Raw genomic sequence first — 17,271 nt, forward strand, 5'->3', positions numbered from 1 at the left:
GGAGACAAGCCACTCTCCCACCGAGACTTGGGTGGGACGTCTGGGGAAGCAGCACCTTCCAGCCCTCTCCAAGGTAGGACGGCTCCGGGTGGGCGCGTGCGCGCGTGCGCACACCAGCGGCGCCCGGCTCCGCCCCGCGCCCACTATTTATTCCCAGAATCCCTCTGTGTCGCACCAGAACGGCTGGATCGTTCCGAGACTGCGGAGGTCGGGCGCGGCGGCGTCAAGATGGCGGCGGCGGCGGTGGCTGCGGCTGCGGCGGCAGCCGCGGCCGCATCTCTTCAGGTGCTAGAGATGGAGAGCATGGAGACGGCCGCCGCCGGCTCGGCAGGGCTGGCCGCCGAAGTCCGAGGCAGCGGCACGGTGGACTTCGGGTCTGGGCCCGGCATATCTGCAATGGAGGCGAGCGGGGGCGATCCGGGCCCGGAGGCCGAGGATTTCGAGTGCAGCTCTCACTGCTCGGAGCTGTCTTGGAGGCAGAACGAGCAGCGGCGCCAGGGCCTCTTCTGCGACATTACCTTATGCTTCGGCGGCGCGGGAGGCCGCGAGTTCCGGGCCCACCGCTCGGTGCTGGCCGCCGCCACCGAGTACTTCACGCCCCTACTCTCGGGCCAGTTCTCGGAGTCCCGCTCGGGCCGAGTGGAGATGCGCAAGTGGAGCTCCGAGCCTGGGCCCGAGCCCGACACGGTGGAAGCCGTTATCGAATACATGTACACCGGGCGCATCCGCGTCAGCACGGGCAGCGTGCACGAGGTGCTGGAGTTGGCCGACAGGTAGGCGGGATGCGGAGGGCCGCGCGCGGGGCGGTGGGGATGCTCGCCCACCGAGGGCCTCATCCAGGGAGGCGGCGGGGGAGGCAGGGAGGCAGTGCGACCCCGAGGAAATGCATTTGTTTGATACTTATTGAGCGCCTGCTGTGTGCTGTGGGGCACCACTGCTCTGGGTACTGAGGATGCAGCCGACCAGTCTGACGAGGGCGCCCTGCTCTTAGGGAGCTCAGATTCCAGGTGGAGGGACAAAGGCAATGAAAAAGAAAGTCTGCGTGTAATCAATGCTGTGTTGACATTTAAAAAGGATGAAAGGATAGTGATTGGGTAGAGGAAAGGCCTTTCTGAGGAGGTGACGTTTAAACCGACCTCCAAACGGCAAGAAAGACCTACCGTGCAAAGATGGGAAATGAACATTCCAGGCAGATAGCGCAAAGGCCTTCTGGCAGGACCCAGTTTGGCTTAAAGAACTAAAAGAAATATCCAGTGGAGCTGGATCTCGTAGGTGAAGGGTGTGTGAAATGCATTGAAATAAGGAGTTTGATTTTTTTTTTTTTACTGTGCGATGGCAAGCTGGGTGAAGAAATCTCCTGATTTAATTATTTTAAAAGCCGATTCTGCTACTGTGAGAAATGGACTGTAAGGGGTAGGAATGGATGCTTCAGAGAATGGTTAGGAGGCAGGCGAATGCCATTTTTAGAGATATGGAGGAGTCTGTTTTGGCAGTATTGTGTTACAGGTACATTATTTTAACAAATACCTATTGAGTGCCTGTGATGCATCAGATCAGACACCGGGTTCCCAGGTGCTGGGAATTCAGTGGTGAACAAAACAGATAAAAGTCCCTTTCCTTGTTGCACTTACCTTGGTAGATGGACAATAAATAAGTAAAATAGCATGTCAGATGATTGTTATAGCTTTGATGAAAAATACAGCATGGTAAGGACATATAGAAAGTGCTGGTGGAGAGGAACTGTGTTTTTTAATTGGGTACATAGAGAATACCTAATGAAGAAGACATTTTGCAAAGAACCTAAGGAGATGAGGTAGAGTATTTCAGGTAGGGAACACAGGTGGAAAGGCCGTGAGGTGGAGCTTATCTGGATGTTAGAGAATAGCAGGATGCCAGTGTGGCTGGATCAAATGGATGCAGGTGGAGAGGGTGGGAGAGGCCCCTCAGGGTGGTGATGGGGATGGATCTAGTTTCCATGGAGCTTGGATTCCAAAGGCCTTGCAGCCTGTGGAAGGAGCTCTTACTCTGAATGAGTATGAGATGGGAAGGTTTTGGGGGCAAAGGAATGATGCAATCTGATTTGAAGAATTTTGCTTTAGGAGCAGAGGAACAATGCAGTCTGATTTGAAGAATCTGCTGTGTTGAAAACAGGATGGGGCTTCTGGGCAGAGCAGAGAGATTAGGAGGTTGGAATGGTGGTAGAGGCTTGGATCGAAGAAAAGTAAAGGTGATTAGCGCTTCAATTCTAGATATGTTTTGAAGGTAGAGGAGACGAATTTGCTGGTGGGTTTGATGTAGAGTGTAAGGGAAAAGACTGCTAGTTTTTTGATCCGAGCAATTGGAAAGATAGGGTTATTTATTTATTAAGACGTGGAAGAATGTAGGAAAGCAAGTTTGGGAGGAAGATCAGGAGTTTGGTTTTGGTCCAGGGAATGTCTGAGGAGGCAGTTGGATATAAGAACATTGGGAGCTAGAGATTGGGAGGAATATGGCATATAGATGGTAATTAAAGCCATGGGACTGGATGAAATTACTTAGGAAGAGAGTGTAGACAGAGAAAGGGCAGGATTGAGCCCTGGGGTTCCAAAATGTTAAGGAACCAGCAGAGGAGATGGGTCTCACAGGGTGTAGAGGAGGGAGTAGCCTAATCACGTCAACTCCGTCAACCATAATAGATTGCTGGATTTGGCAGTAATAGAGGTCCTTGATGGCATTAACAAGAGCCATTTAAATTTTTCCTATAAAGAGGGTCAGAATAATGATACACATGGAAATGTTTGGGAAGAGTCAGGGGAGGTCTTTTCCCCCCCTCTAAGATAGGAGATGAGCTTGTTTGTGTGCTTGAAAAAAAAAAAATCAGTGGAGGAGAAATTGATGTTACAGAAGTAGGGGAATAATTGCAGGAGCAAAGTCCTTAAAACCAAGAAGGGGATAGAATCCATATTTAAAATGGAAAAGTTGGACAGGGAAGGCAGAGTATAGGATAGAGCTGCAAGCAGATTGGGCGATGGGGAGATGGAGTTTCTGCCTGATTTCTGTTTTCTCAAAGCCCAAGGGTGGGTCATTCATTAGAGGGTGAGAAAGGATGGGGGCAGGTACAGATCTGAGAGAGGGATGTTTGTAGAATGAAAATGGGTAGAGAAGGGTCATTGCAATCGCTCAAGCTATGTTTGTGTCTGTCGTGTGGGCTTATTTTTCAAATTTGCCCCTGCTTTATAGGGGAATTGGAGGTGATGAGAGAACATCCCAGGCAATTTACTTAAAACTTGTAACTTCTCTCCATCTGTCAGCTGCTTTAGCAGCTGCCTGGTGTTAGACACTGTTCTAAGTGCCTTGCAACCATCACATCTAATCTTACCCATCAGCTCTGAGGCAGCGTCCCTCTCCCTACCACCCATATACTGTCTGTTGATCATACCTTCCTTCAAGGGTACTTATAAGGAAATAATAGGAAGTGTCCAGCACACTGCCCAGCACACGGCAAATGCCTAGTGTATGATAGCTGTTGTTTTCATAGAGCAGTGTTTCCAAACACCCTATCCAAGGGAATATGAGTCAGTGAGTTTAGGTGGGCAGACAACTTCTGGTCAGCTACATGCCAAACCACTTTCATATGTTTGTTATTGTTGTTTGAGTTTGCCTTGCCACCCCTGCTTTAATGAGAACCCAACTCAGGCTGCACCCGCCCAGCACCATCTCCTGCCCCCATCATCTGCCGCCCAAGGAGAAAACTGGTGAAGAGGCGATTAAAACCTCTGACACGAGGCTTCCACTGCTGTTCCTTCTGATATTTGAGCAGACATAGCCTCCCAGGAGCCACAGTTCTTGTAGCATCTAGTCAAGGCTTAATAAAGTCTCTTCCCTGAGATCCTGCCTCATTGAAGAAAAGGCTGGTGGTTGACAGAGGATTAGGACAGGAATGGCATAGACAAATTGGGATTGGGATTTGCCTTTGCCAATAAAAATAAAGTGTGGGACTATTGTATTTTATTTTTTTATTTTAAGTTTTTTATTTTAATTCCAGTATAGTTAACATACAGTGTTATATTAGTTTCAAGTGTACTACATAGTAATTCAACAATTCTTTTTTTTTTTTTTTAAAGATTTTTTATTTATTTATTTGACAGAGAGAGACACAGCGAGAGAGGGAACACAAGCAGGGGGAGTGGGAGAGGGAGAAGCAGGCTTCCCGCTGAGCAGAGAGCCCGATGTGGGGCTCGATCCCAGGATCCCGGGATCATGACCTGAGCCGAAGGCAGACGCTTAACGACTGAGCCACCCAGGCGCCCCAGTAATTCAACAATTCTATACATTACCCAGTGCTCACCATGATAAGTGCACTCCCCAATCCCCATCACCCATTTCAACCTCCCTCCTCCCCTTTGGTAGCCATCAGTTCTCTATAGTTAAGAGTCTGTTTCTTGGTTTGTCTCTCTTTTTTTCCTTTGCATGTTTGTTTTGTTTCTTAAATTCCACATATGAGTGAGATCATATGTATTTGTCTTTGACTCTTGTACTTTATTAAAGGATATATTTCAGGAAACCTTACATTATGAAGAACTCTCCATTGTGTGTGTGTGTTGTATGTATCATGTATAACTATATATAAACTGTATAATACAAATAATTTAAAATATATCCTATATAAAGATGACTTTATGCTTTTAAATATACTTTTCAGCATAATCCTTTTTAATTTGGGGGGATTTGCCTTTTTTCAGATGTTAGGCATAAAGTGAGATGAAGCTTACTATTTTATTTTATTTTATTTTTTTAAAGATTTTATTTATTTATTCATGAGAGAGAGAGAGAGGTAGAGGGAGAAGCAGATTTCCCGCAGAGCGGGGAGCCCGATGCGGGACTCGATCCCAGGACTCCGGGACCATGACCTGAGCCGAAGGCAGACGCTTAACCATCTGAGCCACCCAGGCGCCCGAAGCTTACTATTTTAATTTGTATAATTCAGATGTTCTTAAAATGCAACCACAAAAAATATGCACATTTGAAAATTTCTTTTTCTTGATTTTAGGTTCCTTTTAATTCGTTTAAAAGAATTTTGTGGAGAATTTCTCAAGAAAAAACTTCATCTCTCTAATTGTGTGGCCATTCATAGCTTAGCTCACATGTATACCTTGAGCCAACTTGCTCTGAAAGCTGCCGATATGATACGGAGAAATTTCCACAAAGTAATTCAGGATGAAGAATTTTATACCTTACCTTTCCATCTCATTCGAGACTGGTTGTCGGACTTGGAAATTACGGTGGATTCCGAAGAGGTTCTCTTTGAAACAGTTTTGAAGTGGGTTCAGAGAAATGCTGAGGAGAGAGAAAGATACTTTGAAGAACTTTTTAAATTGCTCAGATTGTCCCAGATGAAACCTACATACCTTACTCGGCATGTCAAACCAGAGAGGCTGGTGGCCAATAACGAAGTTTGCGTCAAGTTAGTGGCCGATGCAGTAGAGAGGCATGCTCTGAGGGCTGAAAACATACAGTCTGGCACCTTCCAGCATCCCGCCTCTCATGTCTCCTTATTACCTCGCTATGGGCAAAACATGGACGTGATCATGGTTATTGGAGGCGTGTCAGAAGGAGGGGATTATTTAAGTGAATGTGTGGGATATTTTGTCGATGAGGACAGATGGGTAAACCTGCCCCATATTCATAATCACCTTGATGGACATGCTGTTGCAGTAACAGAGTCCTATGTGTATGTTGCTGGATCAATGGAACCAGGGTTTGCTAAAACTGTGGAAAGATACAACCCAAATTTGAATACGTGGGAACATGTTTGTAGTCTGATGACAAGGAAGCATTCTTTTGGGTTAACAGAAGTCAAAGGGAAGCTCTACAGCATTGGAGGACATGGCAACTTTAGTCCTGGCTTCAAAGATGTGACTGTTTATAATCCTGAGCTTGATAAATGGCACAACTTGGAATCGGCACCAAAGATTCTTCGAGATGTCAAAGCGCTAGCCATTGAAGACCGGTTTGTGTACATTGCCGCCCGCACTCCTGTGGACCGGGACACGGAAGACGGATTAAAGGCTGTAATTACTTGCTATGATACGGAGACTCGACAGTGGCAAGATGTGGAATCTTTGCCACTTATTGACAATTACTGCTTTTTCCAAATGTCCGTGGTCAATTCAAACTTTTATCAGACAGCATCATGCTGTCCTAAGAGTTATTCTTTAGAAAATGAAGAGGCAGTAAGAAAAATTGCCAGCCAAGTTTCCGACGAGATCCTTGAAAGCTTACCTCCAGAAGTCCTAAGCATCGAAGGAGCAGCCATCTGCTATTACAAAGATGATGTTTTCATTATTGGAGGCTGGAAAAACAGTGACGATATTGACAAACAGTATCGGAAAGAAGCCTACCGGTATTGTGCGGAAAGAAAGCGGTGGATGCTTCTTCCCCCCATGCCACAGCCACGTTGTAGAGCCACTGCTTGCCATGTGAGAATCCCATACCGGTACTTGCATGGCACCCAGAGATATCCTATGCCTCAAAACTTAATGTGGCAGAAGGACCGGATCAGACAGATGCAAGAAATACATCGGCACGCCCTAAACATGCGACGAGTGCCGAGCTCTCAGATTGAATGCTAGGTTCTCTGATAGGTGCAGCTTCAAACAGTTGTACCTGTTTCGTGAGGCTGAGGATACCCAGACTGTTACTTGAGAAAGTATGTCGATAACTTATTTTCTACCTAAACTGATTATTGCCCCATATAAAGGAAATAGAGTTAAAAAACTGAAGAATGGGAAACTCGATTTACTATGTGGTAACTTTTGTTGGTTTGTAGTCTTTTTATGTCTTTGGTTTGTGTGGATGTGCCAGCTAAATGAGATCTTATTAATGACAAGTGGAAAACCCAGGGATAGTCACTTGGCTGTTTTTCCGCCAACAAGTTAAAACTCCTTTGTCTTAGGGACTTACTGTTTTGAACATGTTTTAAGCAACAGTTTATTTGCACATATACTTTGATATTCCTTTTGATTTTCTCCTGAATGGCTGGTTTTGAAAAGGGCAGAATTTATGCATTGAGCCCTCATCTGCAGGAAGTATGTGCAATAGTGACACTGAGATTTGAAGGGAAAAGCACAATATTTCAGCGAGATGATTTCAGAATATTTGCATTGATATTTTGTTGTATGTGCTTATCTAGAACTTCTGTTTTGCTTCTCTCTAGAAGAGATGACTGATGAGAAATTTGTGATTGGCTCACTGATTTTTGAATATTTTTCATTTCTTCAGCAACTGTTGGAAACTTGGAGCCATCGTTCTGAGATGATGGTGGTTGACAAGAGTATTGATCTTTGGCTGATTGATTTAATATAGAGGAAGGTATATATGTGAAATTTGTTTCTCTAAGAAGAAAAGTATTGTTAGTGTAGACTGAGCAATCAAAGGCATTAAAACATTTAAACACTTTTTTCAGGAGTTGCAGGCTTACTTGAGGATAAATTACTGAGTGTGTAAATAATGCCTATGACAATCGACACTCAGTGCCTTCAGTGTTAAATTTTGCTCTAATGTATATTGTATAGAATCCTCATTCCTTTCTAAAAGAAACTTTTTCCAAAATGGGAAGGAAAGTGACAATTTAGAGAAATGTTGCTAAAGAGAAGCCTTATTGTTTCTCAGCCCTGGTTGTTCTACTATTTTATCCAGTTGCCCTAGGCTTTTATTGGAACTTTGAGCCTAGAATACCAAATTTAGGTACACAATTATGGCTCTTAAAAATGTATTGCTTTAGTTACCTTTTATTTATTTTATGCATTCTTCTGATTCTCTAACACTCCCAAACTTTATACGAACTAGCACTCAGCTTAGAGGACTCCTGCCCTAATGGCTTGCAGAAGGGGTCCATTATATGTTTCTTGTTTCTTTCAGAATGTCTATCTCCTTAGACATTCCAGAATATTGTTCTAGAAGTTGAATTCCAAGTGCAGTGATTATTTTTTTCCCTAGTCCATTATAATTAACCTCCTTATTGTATCAAACATCAAAAGAGAAAAAGCACAACTAGAAATTTTGGCTCTCAATTTGCTGCAAGACTATTAATATTTAGCCCTTGGACTCTATACCAAGAACTTCCCTGAAATTTCTAAATTAGTATCCCTGCCTAGGACAAAGTTTGTCAATAAATGTGTTGGAAATCTGCTTTAAAACCATTTCATTTAGATTGGGGTGGGGGTAGTAAACTTCAAGTCTTGTTTCTGTATGAGGACATATTATCCTGTGCCATCTCTACTGTTTTATCAATTTCCGTTTGTAGTTATTTTAAAAAAAGCCATTTCTGGGAAGTGCTAATTCTGAGTTGAGGTCTATGCAAGTGAGACAGAAAAGCTCATTGAGTGATGTTCTCCTCTCTGATAGACTATGCTGGCTAGCAAACTTCCTTTTCTTGGTGGTGGTGAAATAATTTAGTAGCTCACTACAATGGCAGTTTCTCTCTAGAAGGTGTGATGTAAAGTTTTGGGATCTTAGCGTTGTCTTCTGAGACCGTTGTTACCAAGTTATTTGGGGGGTGGTCTTTTTTCACGTATGTGACAAGTTCTAACTCCTCTAAGATTTAGGTATAATCTGGTTTTGAAAACTTGATTGAAACTGTTGTTTTTTTTAACTCAGCAGGCAACCTAGGCCATGGCTGAAAAGAAGGGGTAAGTCCTTCCTTGCATGATGTGTGCAGGTTTTCCTGACGACTGAATTTCTAATTTTCATATTTGAATTCACACATGTGTGACTTCACATCAATAACTTGTGTTTCTGAAATATCCTAACTAACTTGTTAATAAGGAAGGAAACCAGATTTGCTTAAATCTGTTCAAGGCTGACATTCTGAAATCTAAACTGGAAATAACTTCCAGAGTATTTAGAAAGGTTCTGACTATGTTAACCAGCCTAAAATGGCTCTTTGGGAAAGAAATTTCCGTTTTGATGAAAACTTAGAAAGAGTGTGTTTGGTAATTTAAGCAGTTAAAAATATAGCTTTAAAAAGGACAGCTTAACATATATTCAAGCAGACCTTTTGTTCTTGTTGCTTTTGGTTTTGTTTTGTGGAAGGAAAAGAGGAATTGATTATACCAAAAAAATAATACCTATACATAATTTTGAGTGCTATTTATATCTTAGAATGGATATCCTTTACACCTACCCCACCATGGCTTTAAAAAAACAAACCTGTGGTATCTATTGAGAATGTCAGTCATGAGCTTAGTGTTTAAGTAATACATTTCACTTGCAGTTGTTTGCATGATGAGTCTTGTATATCTTGATATCCAACTTTGCTTTTGCTGTGCCAATTCAAAGATATTTTACTAAGGGAAAAAATCTCAATTCATTGATACCAGTTTTGTTTTGATCACTTAGTTTTATATAGTATTGTTGGGACCAAACTTTTAAAACACTAATATATATAAAAACACAGGTTTGAAGCTGGAAAGGTAGTGTTTATCAAAGATTTGTGTGCTTTTGTTTTTTAAACTTTTCAGGTCGCTGGTAAGGCAGTTTCTAGGGCACACTTTTTTCTTTGTTTCTTGACTAGTGTAGCATGTGGTATGTTTAAATACTTCATTCTCTGCTTCATAATCCTAGTAAGACACTATTCTATAGGTAGACAAGTAAGCTAAATTGTGTATTTTAGTTACTTGGCCTAATCAAGCATAACTAAAGGGACTTTTTTTGTACTTTCGTCAAATTAAGCTCAAATAGAGAGGGTATGTTGGCCACACTTCCTGTCTTTTGAAAGTTCACAGAATTGTGAAGCAAGTTCCCTGCCTCCACTAGAAAAATAGGGTATTTATAGGTTGCCATTTAACTGTAGAATATTTGAGAAACAGTTCAGTCTCTCCTTTAATTGTCAAACATTTTGGCACGGTCCATCACTCCAGTTTGTTGCTTTCTTGAGAATAGTCCATTTTTGTTGCTGTTATAATGCCTACATAACGTGTTCTGGTCCTTGGAAACAAAACAGCTCATAGTTGAGTGAGTAATACAGTAACAATAACATAATATAGTAGTCATCTTGCTTCAAGGAATTTAATTAGACAGCCAAATAACGGCTTTGTTGATTACCTTGGTAGGGCTTTTGTCTTACTCTCTGAGCATCATTACGAATGTCTGACATTGAAGCACATACAGTAGAGCACTTGTTAACTTAATCCTCCTGCATAATGCACTTGTGAAAAATTAAGCTTGTTAGATGTTTGAAGATTATGATCTATGTGCTAGGGCTCATTGAGTTATTTGTAAAATACATATTTAGTTCAAGTTGATACGCGGTGGGTTTTTTGGGCTGTCAGTATCCAAGCCCCTACTCTACTGAAAGTATAATCTTGGCTCTCTCCCTTTAAGTCAGAGGAGATGTAGAATTTAGGATGCTTTGAGACATTACATTGTAAAATAGCTTGTTTTATGTTCCTAAAGCTATCTTGTTCTGTGTTGAAGCTATTAATTGTCTCAATGTAAGTTTTAAATAAACATATTTCTTTAGAGCTGGTTTGTACTGTGTGATTTTTCTTTATTAATGATGCACTGTTGGTATAAATGCTTTCTTCCTTCCCTCTTACTCCCTTATTCATCCAACCCTTGGCTCCCTTAAGTTGAACATTTTCCAGTACTCTTACAAGTTTAAACACTGCATTTATTTAAAAAAAGAAGTAATTCTTATTGCTTAGACTCTTTATTAGCTAAATGAAGAGGCTCATACAGGTAGGGTACTTGTCGAAGCGGAGTACTTTACTTCATCTCGCAGGGCTAATCCTGTGAAGTTGTCCCGTCTAGCTGCATAGTCCCCGACATTGGCCAGCCCTGGCACCACACAGCAACTCAGAGCGCTGCGGTAGATGCTCATGTCATGGGCGTCATACCACTCGTCCGTCTTCTCGTCATAGCACTCCACATTAAAGGTGGTAGTGAAGCCATTAAAGCCGCCCACCACAAACAAGAGGTCGTCTACCACCTCGATGCCAAAATTGCTACGAGGATTAAACATAGTGGGGATTGTGCGCCAAGTATTAGCCACTGGGCTGTAGGCTTCTGCACTCCTAAGTCGATTTGCTCCATCAAAGCCACCTACCTGTGGACAGCAAGGGAAACATGGTTGACTGTTAGCCATGGCTTCTGTTCATGGAGGAAGAGGCCGCCTTTGGGGGTGGGGTGGGGGAACCAGTGATTTCATACCTCCCTCTTTCCACTATTTTCCACAGGAGGAAAAAAAATTGCTTTTCAAATGCTTACCAATAATAGTGTAAACCTATTTGCGAACAAAAAATTGGGGGTTATTGTTTTTGTGCAGTATAAGATAAACTCACCGCATATACATGTTCTCCATAAGCAATTACGCCTATTCCACTCCTCCTGCTTCTCATGGGTGCTATGACTGTCCACTGATTACTCTCAGTGTTGTAAACTTCCGCTGTAAACAGACACTCATTTCCGTTAAAACCACCACATATGTAGACCTGTGTGAAGAGAGGCGCAAGGTTATTGAACTCATTCCCTCCGGGGAGTAGAAAGAACGGGTGTGTATATGGTGGTGGTGACAAGGGGACCCTTCTGATGCCAGTCTGTCCAGTTTCTTTTTTCCCATGTGTGCGTACATCGCTTTTTAATGAGTAAAATTTTAAAGGACAGTTACAAAGGGCCACTTTGTCATTCGAGGACGGAGTTAGTCTTGCAAAGTGAGAACTGCCTCTTCTATTTTCCATCCGCCCGCCGGAAAACAAAGAAGAGCATTACTTCTGGGCATGTTCTCCCCCCTCCCCATTCCTACCTTCCCGTAGAGTGTTGTGGCACTCGCGTCGCTCCTCTGCTCGTGCATAGGGGCAATGAGCGTCCACTGGTTGGTCTCCGGCTCGTATCGTTCAGCAGTGTTGAGACGCACATAGCCGTCAAATCCTCCCATGGCGTATATAAAATTACTGAGGACTGTCACGCTGACGTAGCAACGTCGGGAGTGCATCGGGGCCACCTGATGCCACGTTTTCTTGACTGGGTCAAAACGCTTAACGCTATTGAAATAGTCTACACTGTCGAACCCCCCAATGATATAAACGTAGCCTTTCAAGTAGGCCGCCCCGTGGTAGGCACGGGGACTCTCTTCCTCACAAGTGACATTCACCCATCTGTCTGCCCGAGCATCGTATGCCTCAATGGCATTGGTGGGGCTCCCACCGCTCCAGCCACCAATTGCAAATAGGATGGCATAGGGTAGGCGGGGCCTGGTGAGTGGGTTGGTGAAGTCAGAATTAGAGGGTCCATTCATGTTGAGGTCATACATGGCCTTTAGGGCATTAATGATGACTGGCTTGCATTCCTCACTGTCTTTGACATAGTCGTTCATCTTCACATTGTTCATGAAGTACTCAGCATGCATTAGGGCCAGGCGAACCTAAGAAAGAAAGACAGAAAGTCAGATGAGGTGAGGGTACCTGGAAAACCCATATCCACAAGTCCCCGTTTACAGTCTTGACTTTGAATGGCAGCAGGATCATATTTTGTGTTTGAGATTTACAGCTCACAGTTTAAACACTTGTTTTCTGGAGGTGGTATACATTTGGATGCTGAGAATGAGCTAGATAGAAGGCACCTCAAATGATCACAGAGCTAGCCTCTTCCTTGGCCACTGGGCAGTATTGTTAGACCAGAGAAGGCTGGGGTGATTGTTCAGTCATTGAACATCTATGTTTCTCTGTATAAAATAACACAGATTAGCGCCAAATGGCTGTAATTGTGTATAGTACTGTTTGGTGTTCTATCCCACTTCTACCTGGGATTTGGGGAAACTCACAGAATAAAAATGGTTGAAAGGAGGGCCCTTTAAAATTCTTTTGAAGGCCTTGCCATCTCCTTCCCCCACTGCCAGGGAGAATTTTGGTCAAAGAATGTAAGTGGGGTAGAAGGGACTAGCAATGTCAAGAAAGAAAAACTGCAAAATTCCAAAGATTAGGAGATGCCTTCTATATAAGTGTATGTAAATACAGCCCCAGAAGCTGCCAAACATCTGAATATGGCTCTTTGCACAGTCCCTCCGGGGTAAGTGAACCGAACATGAGCAATTAAGCATCCCACAAAAAATAACTAAACTTGACCTTGGGAAGCAAAACTGAAATATGCTGCTTCCTATTTTGGGGGTCATGAGAAATCCATTTTAAAATGGCCTCAAATACAGCATCTTCTTGTTTGACGTTGAGCTCATCTTTCTCAATGATATCCTTCAGTTCAGTGACTGATAGCTCTAAAAACTCAGCCGAGACTTTCACCATCTCCTCAAAGTTGTGCAATATGAACATGTAGGCCTTCTGCCTCAGCTTGGGACAGTAGTAGTAGTCCGTGAACTTGCAGATGCCGATACAATTATCCAAACACAGCTCCGACTTGAGGAACTCACAGCAACCCCTGACAATACCCATGATGTTGAATTGGTCTGCAGCAGCCAGCAGCTTCTCCACATTGTCCGGTGTGATAGGGACGGTCCGGGTGTATGCATATTCAATAATTAGCTTCATCATGTCAGGGGAAATGCCAGGAATGTTGTATACCTTCTTTTCAGTGTTGTTCCAGCCACTGGTAAACAAAGCTCTGGAAGAAAGAAAGAAACTAGCAGCCACTGAAACATTTCTCTCCAGTTTACCAGGTTCTCCCCCCGACCTTCTTTTGTCGAGGAGAGTCTGGACATTTCCCAAATAGTGCACGGTGAGTATGCTGGAAATAAATTGGCATGGGGAGGGGGAGGGTAGACTATGTACTTTATACAGTGGGCAAGAGAACCTTGCCAAGAACTTTGACTTTGGTCACTCTTCTTCTTATCCTCATGATAACTAGAACTTTTCCCTGTTTGGTGGGTGGAAAAATTGGGATCTAGAGCCAGGAGTAAGACCTAGGTCTCTTCTATCTCAACCTTACTTAAGGAAGTTAAACTTGAGCAATATGCTTTTTTAAATAAGTACCGTTCAGTCAACGCACACCCAGAATCTGATCACTCCTCACCTCTTACTGCTACCTCTTTAGTCCACGCCACCACCATCTCCAGCCTAGATGATTGGGAGTAACCTTCTGATGCCCCTGCTTCTGCCCTTGATACTGCCAGAGTTTACAGTCATACCCCAACCACCTTATGAGTTTACGTACCCCTTCCACTCAAAACCTTCCACTGACATCCCTTCTTGCTCAGAGTAAAATATAAGGTGCTTACCAGGGAGTACAAAGTCCTCAGAGGTCTGGACCAGTAATACCTCTCTGGCCACTTCCTCCCACTGTCCCCCTCATTCTGTTCCAGTCCCACCAGCCTTGCTTTCCTTGAATACACCAGAGGTGCTTCATTTTTGGTCCTTTGTACATGCTGTTGCCTCTGCCTGGAAGGCTCCCCGCTGCAGATCTCCATATTTCTCACTCCCACCTCCCCCTTAAAGTCTTTGCTCAAATGTCACTTTTGTCAGCAAACCATCCTATTTAAAATTGCCACCTTCCTGTTTAAAATCTCTCTACCTCGGGTGCCTGGGTGGCTCAGTTGGTTAAGCATCTGCCTTTGGCTCAGGTCATGGTCCCAGCGTCCTAGGATTGAGTCCCGAATCAGGCTCCCTGCTCAGCTGGGAGTCTGCTTCTCCCTCTGCGTCTTCCCACCGCTTGTGCATGCTCGCTCTCTCTCAGAAATAAATAAAATCTTTAAAAATAAATAAATAAAATCTCCCTACCTTCCTTCCCCCCCCCAGCACTTATGATCTGCTATGTTTTTTGTTTTTTGTTTTTTTTAAAGATTTTATTTATTTGACAGAGAGAGACACAGCGAGAGAGGGAACACAAACAGGGGGAGTGGGAGAGGGAGAAGCAGGCTTCCCGCAGAGCCGGGAGCCCGATGCGGGGCTCGATCCCAGGACCCTGGGATCATGACCCGAGCCGAAGGCAGGCGCTTAACGACTGAGCCACCCAGGCGCCCCACTGCTATGTTTTTTATTTATTGAATACCTATTCCTCCTACTAGAAGGTAAACTTCATGAGAACACAAATGTTTATCTTTTTACTGATTGTTTTATTTCTAGTACCTCGGATAGTGCCTGTCACAAAGTAGGCACTCAGTAAATAATTATTGACAGTGTACTATTCCAGAACTATTTATTGGGCTCCCACTGTATATACCTAGGTACTTTTTTAGGTGTTGAAAAAGACAGAAGAACCTGCCCTAACAAATTTTTGCTTCCTTTTTCTAGATGGTTTAAGGGAATATGGGCTTGGAAATAAGATTCTTCTCTAGAGCAGGGGTCTGCAAGCCTACAGCCTCTGGGCCAGATTTGGCCCACCTGTTGTTTTTGTGCCACCTACAAGCTAAAAATGTTTTTGCTTTTTTTTTTTTTTTAGAGCGAGAGAGTGGGGAGGCGGGGAACAGAGGGAGAGGGAGAGAATCTTAAGTAGGCTCCATGCCTAGCGTGGAGCCCAAGGCGGGGCTCCATCTCACGACCCTGAGGTCATGACCTGAGCTGAAATCAAGAGTTTAACCGCTTAACTGGCTGAGCCGCCCAGACGCCCCTGTTTTTTACATTTTTAAAAGTGGGAGGAAAATAGATTTTGTGACACCTGGATTATAATTCAAATTTCAGCATTCATGAATCATTTTATTGGAACACAGCCATGCCCTCTCATTTAGTATTGTCTACAGCTGCTTTCCCACTATAAAACAGGCAGCGTGCAGTCATTGTGTCAGAGGCTGTATGGCCTGCAAGGCTTAAAATATTCACTATCTGGTCTTTTTGTAGACCCTGTTGCAGGTCTAGATGAATGAAAATTTTTAGCAACAGATGGGACATATGTATCATATGTTCGTTGGAACTGATAACTCAAACATTTTCAGCTCATGAACAAAATAGCTCTGCCACTTCCTGGGTCACAGTGGTTGTGACCCAAACTCCCTTTATCTTCCGATAAACACTTCCTTGGTGCTTTCCCGCATCCTCCTTCCCACCTGCTCAATCCTTGTTAATTCATCACCCTGTTTGAGATAGTCTCTACTGGGATAGGGGCACAAGGGGCAGCTGAGGTGGCACTGTCATCTAGGTTTAAGTAGGAAATCCAGTATGGGTGTCCAACCTTCCCGAAGGTTGGTTTGGGTGAGAATCAAAGGAGAAAAGCACCTGGCCCACCAACAGTTGGTTGAAATCCAGTGGAAAAGCAGAGAGGCGGCTCCGGCCCTAGTTGTGCCTCTTCAGAAGACAAAGGAGCCAGGCTAGAGGAGCCCACAGATTTGACAGTGTCCCTAACTTACGATGATGGGGTGGGAAACATGAAATGAACCAAAATGTCTCAGAATGAGCCCAAGTCCCCCTTTGGCTTAGTTTGGCAACCCTGTTATACCTAAAGTAGGAACTGCAGCTACAGAGGATGTTCTTGTGGGCATTGAACTCAAAGCCATTGACCTTGATGACCACGTCGCAGAGCTTGCCCTCTAGCCTAAGCTCGTTGAAGATCTCACAGGTCATCGCACTCATCTTCCTCTCCATGTGAGGCTGGTGGAAACGTGTGGAGGCCGCCGCGCTCTCCATCTCCATGGCACCCTGGGACCAGCGGAGAGAGGCTGCTCTCCTAGGGTGTCGGGGAGGGTTGTGGGGGGCCCCTTTAGCCTGCTGTCGCTCCTTTTCCCTACTACATCTTTCATATAGGGCCCTTCAGGCAGCTCAAGTTCCAGAATCCTGGGCCCGCAGTGAGATCACTCTCAGGATTGTGCTCTCAGGTTCTGGAACTCTCTCCTGTCCCCGTCCTCCTTCCTTCTCCCCTCCCCCACCATTCAGGCTGAAGACCTCCCCACACCTTCCAAGCCCTTGAATCTGGAGCAGGACTGTGACCACCAACACCATATAAGAGTTTTTATCCATTCTAGCTTTTGTTGCCCACTTCATTTGCCTAGTTCTGTATCCGTGTAGCATCATCCACCTTCTTCCACTGCTGGGCACTTGGCTCCCCAGACACTGAATTCAAGGAAACCAAGTCAGAGAAGGCAGAAGGAAGGAAAGCCGATTAGAGTTCACGCTGGCCCAGCTGTCCAGGGCCTTCCTGCCCTGCGGACTTGTGTTAGTCGCTCATTTTCTTCTGTGATGAGGAGTGGGCCCAGTTAAGCCCCTTCTGGATGTTTTCCATATCCCTTCCCTTCCTGCGGTTTTTTTTGTCATGCTAACTTTACGTCTGGAAATGACCCCTCTGGCCAGGGCTTTTGCTCTCGACGGTGGCACCCGGTAACCCCAACTCTTGGGACCCTTACCCTCCTCAACACAGAGC

At 44.2% G+C, this 17,271-nt stretch overlaps 2 protein-coding genes across 2 annotated transcripts; one reads left to right on the plus strand and one right to left on the minus strand.

The window, feature by feature from the left end:
* The first annotated feature begins 163 nt into the window (after positions 1-163).
* KLHL11 (kelch like family member 11) lies at positions 164-10,502 on the plus strand. The gene is made up of 2 exons (XM_006744359.3): positions 164-773; positions 5,030-10,502. Exons 1-2 carry the CDS (start codon positions 229-231, stop codon positions 6,609-6,611), a joined length of 2,127 nt encoding a protein of 708 aa, XP_006744422.1. The 5' UTR covers positions 164-228; the 3' UTR covers positions 6,612-10,502.
* A 209-nt stretch (positions 10,503-10,711) lies between these two features.
* Positions 10,712-16,547, minus strand: KLHL10 (kelch like family member 10). Its single transcript, XM_006744360.3, has 5 exons — positions 16,354-16,547; positions 13,101-13,590; positions 11,783-12,400; positions 11,322-11,471; positions 10,712-11,086 (listed from the first exon to the last, which is right to left on the minus strand). The coding sequence occupies exons 1-5, from the start codon at positions 16,545-16,547 to the stop codon at positions 10,712-10,714; spliced, it is 1,827 nt and encodes a 608-aa protein (XP_006744423.1).
* Between the last annotated feature and the right edge of the window lie 724 nt (positions 16,548-17,271).

The sequence above is a fragment of the Leptonychotes weddellii genome, chromosome 15 (assembly GCF_054177405.1).
Source record: "Leptonychotes weddellii isolate Sample4059 chromosome 15, ASM5417740v2, whole genome shotgun sequence".
Classification (NCBI taxonomy): Eukaryota; Metazoa; Chordata; class Mammalia; order Carnivora; family Phocidae; genus Leptonychotes; species Leptonychotes weddellii.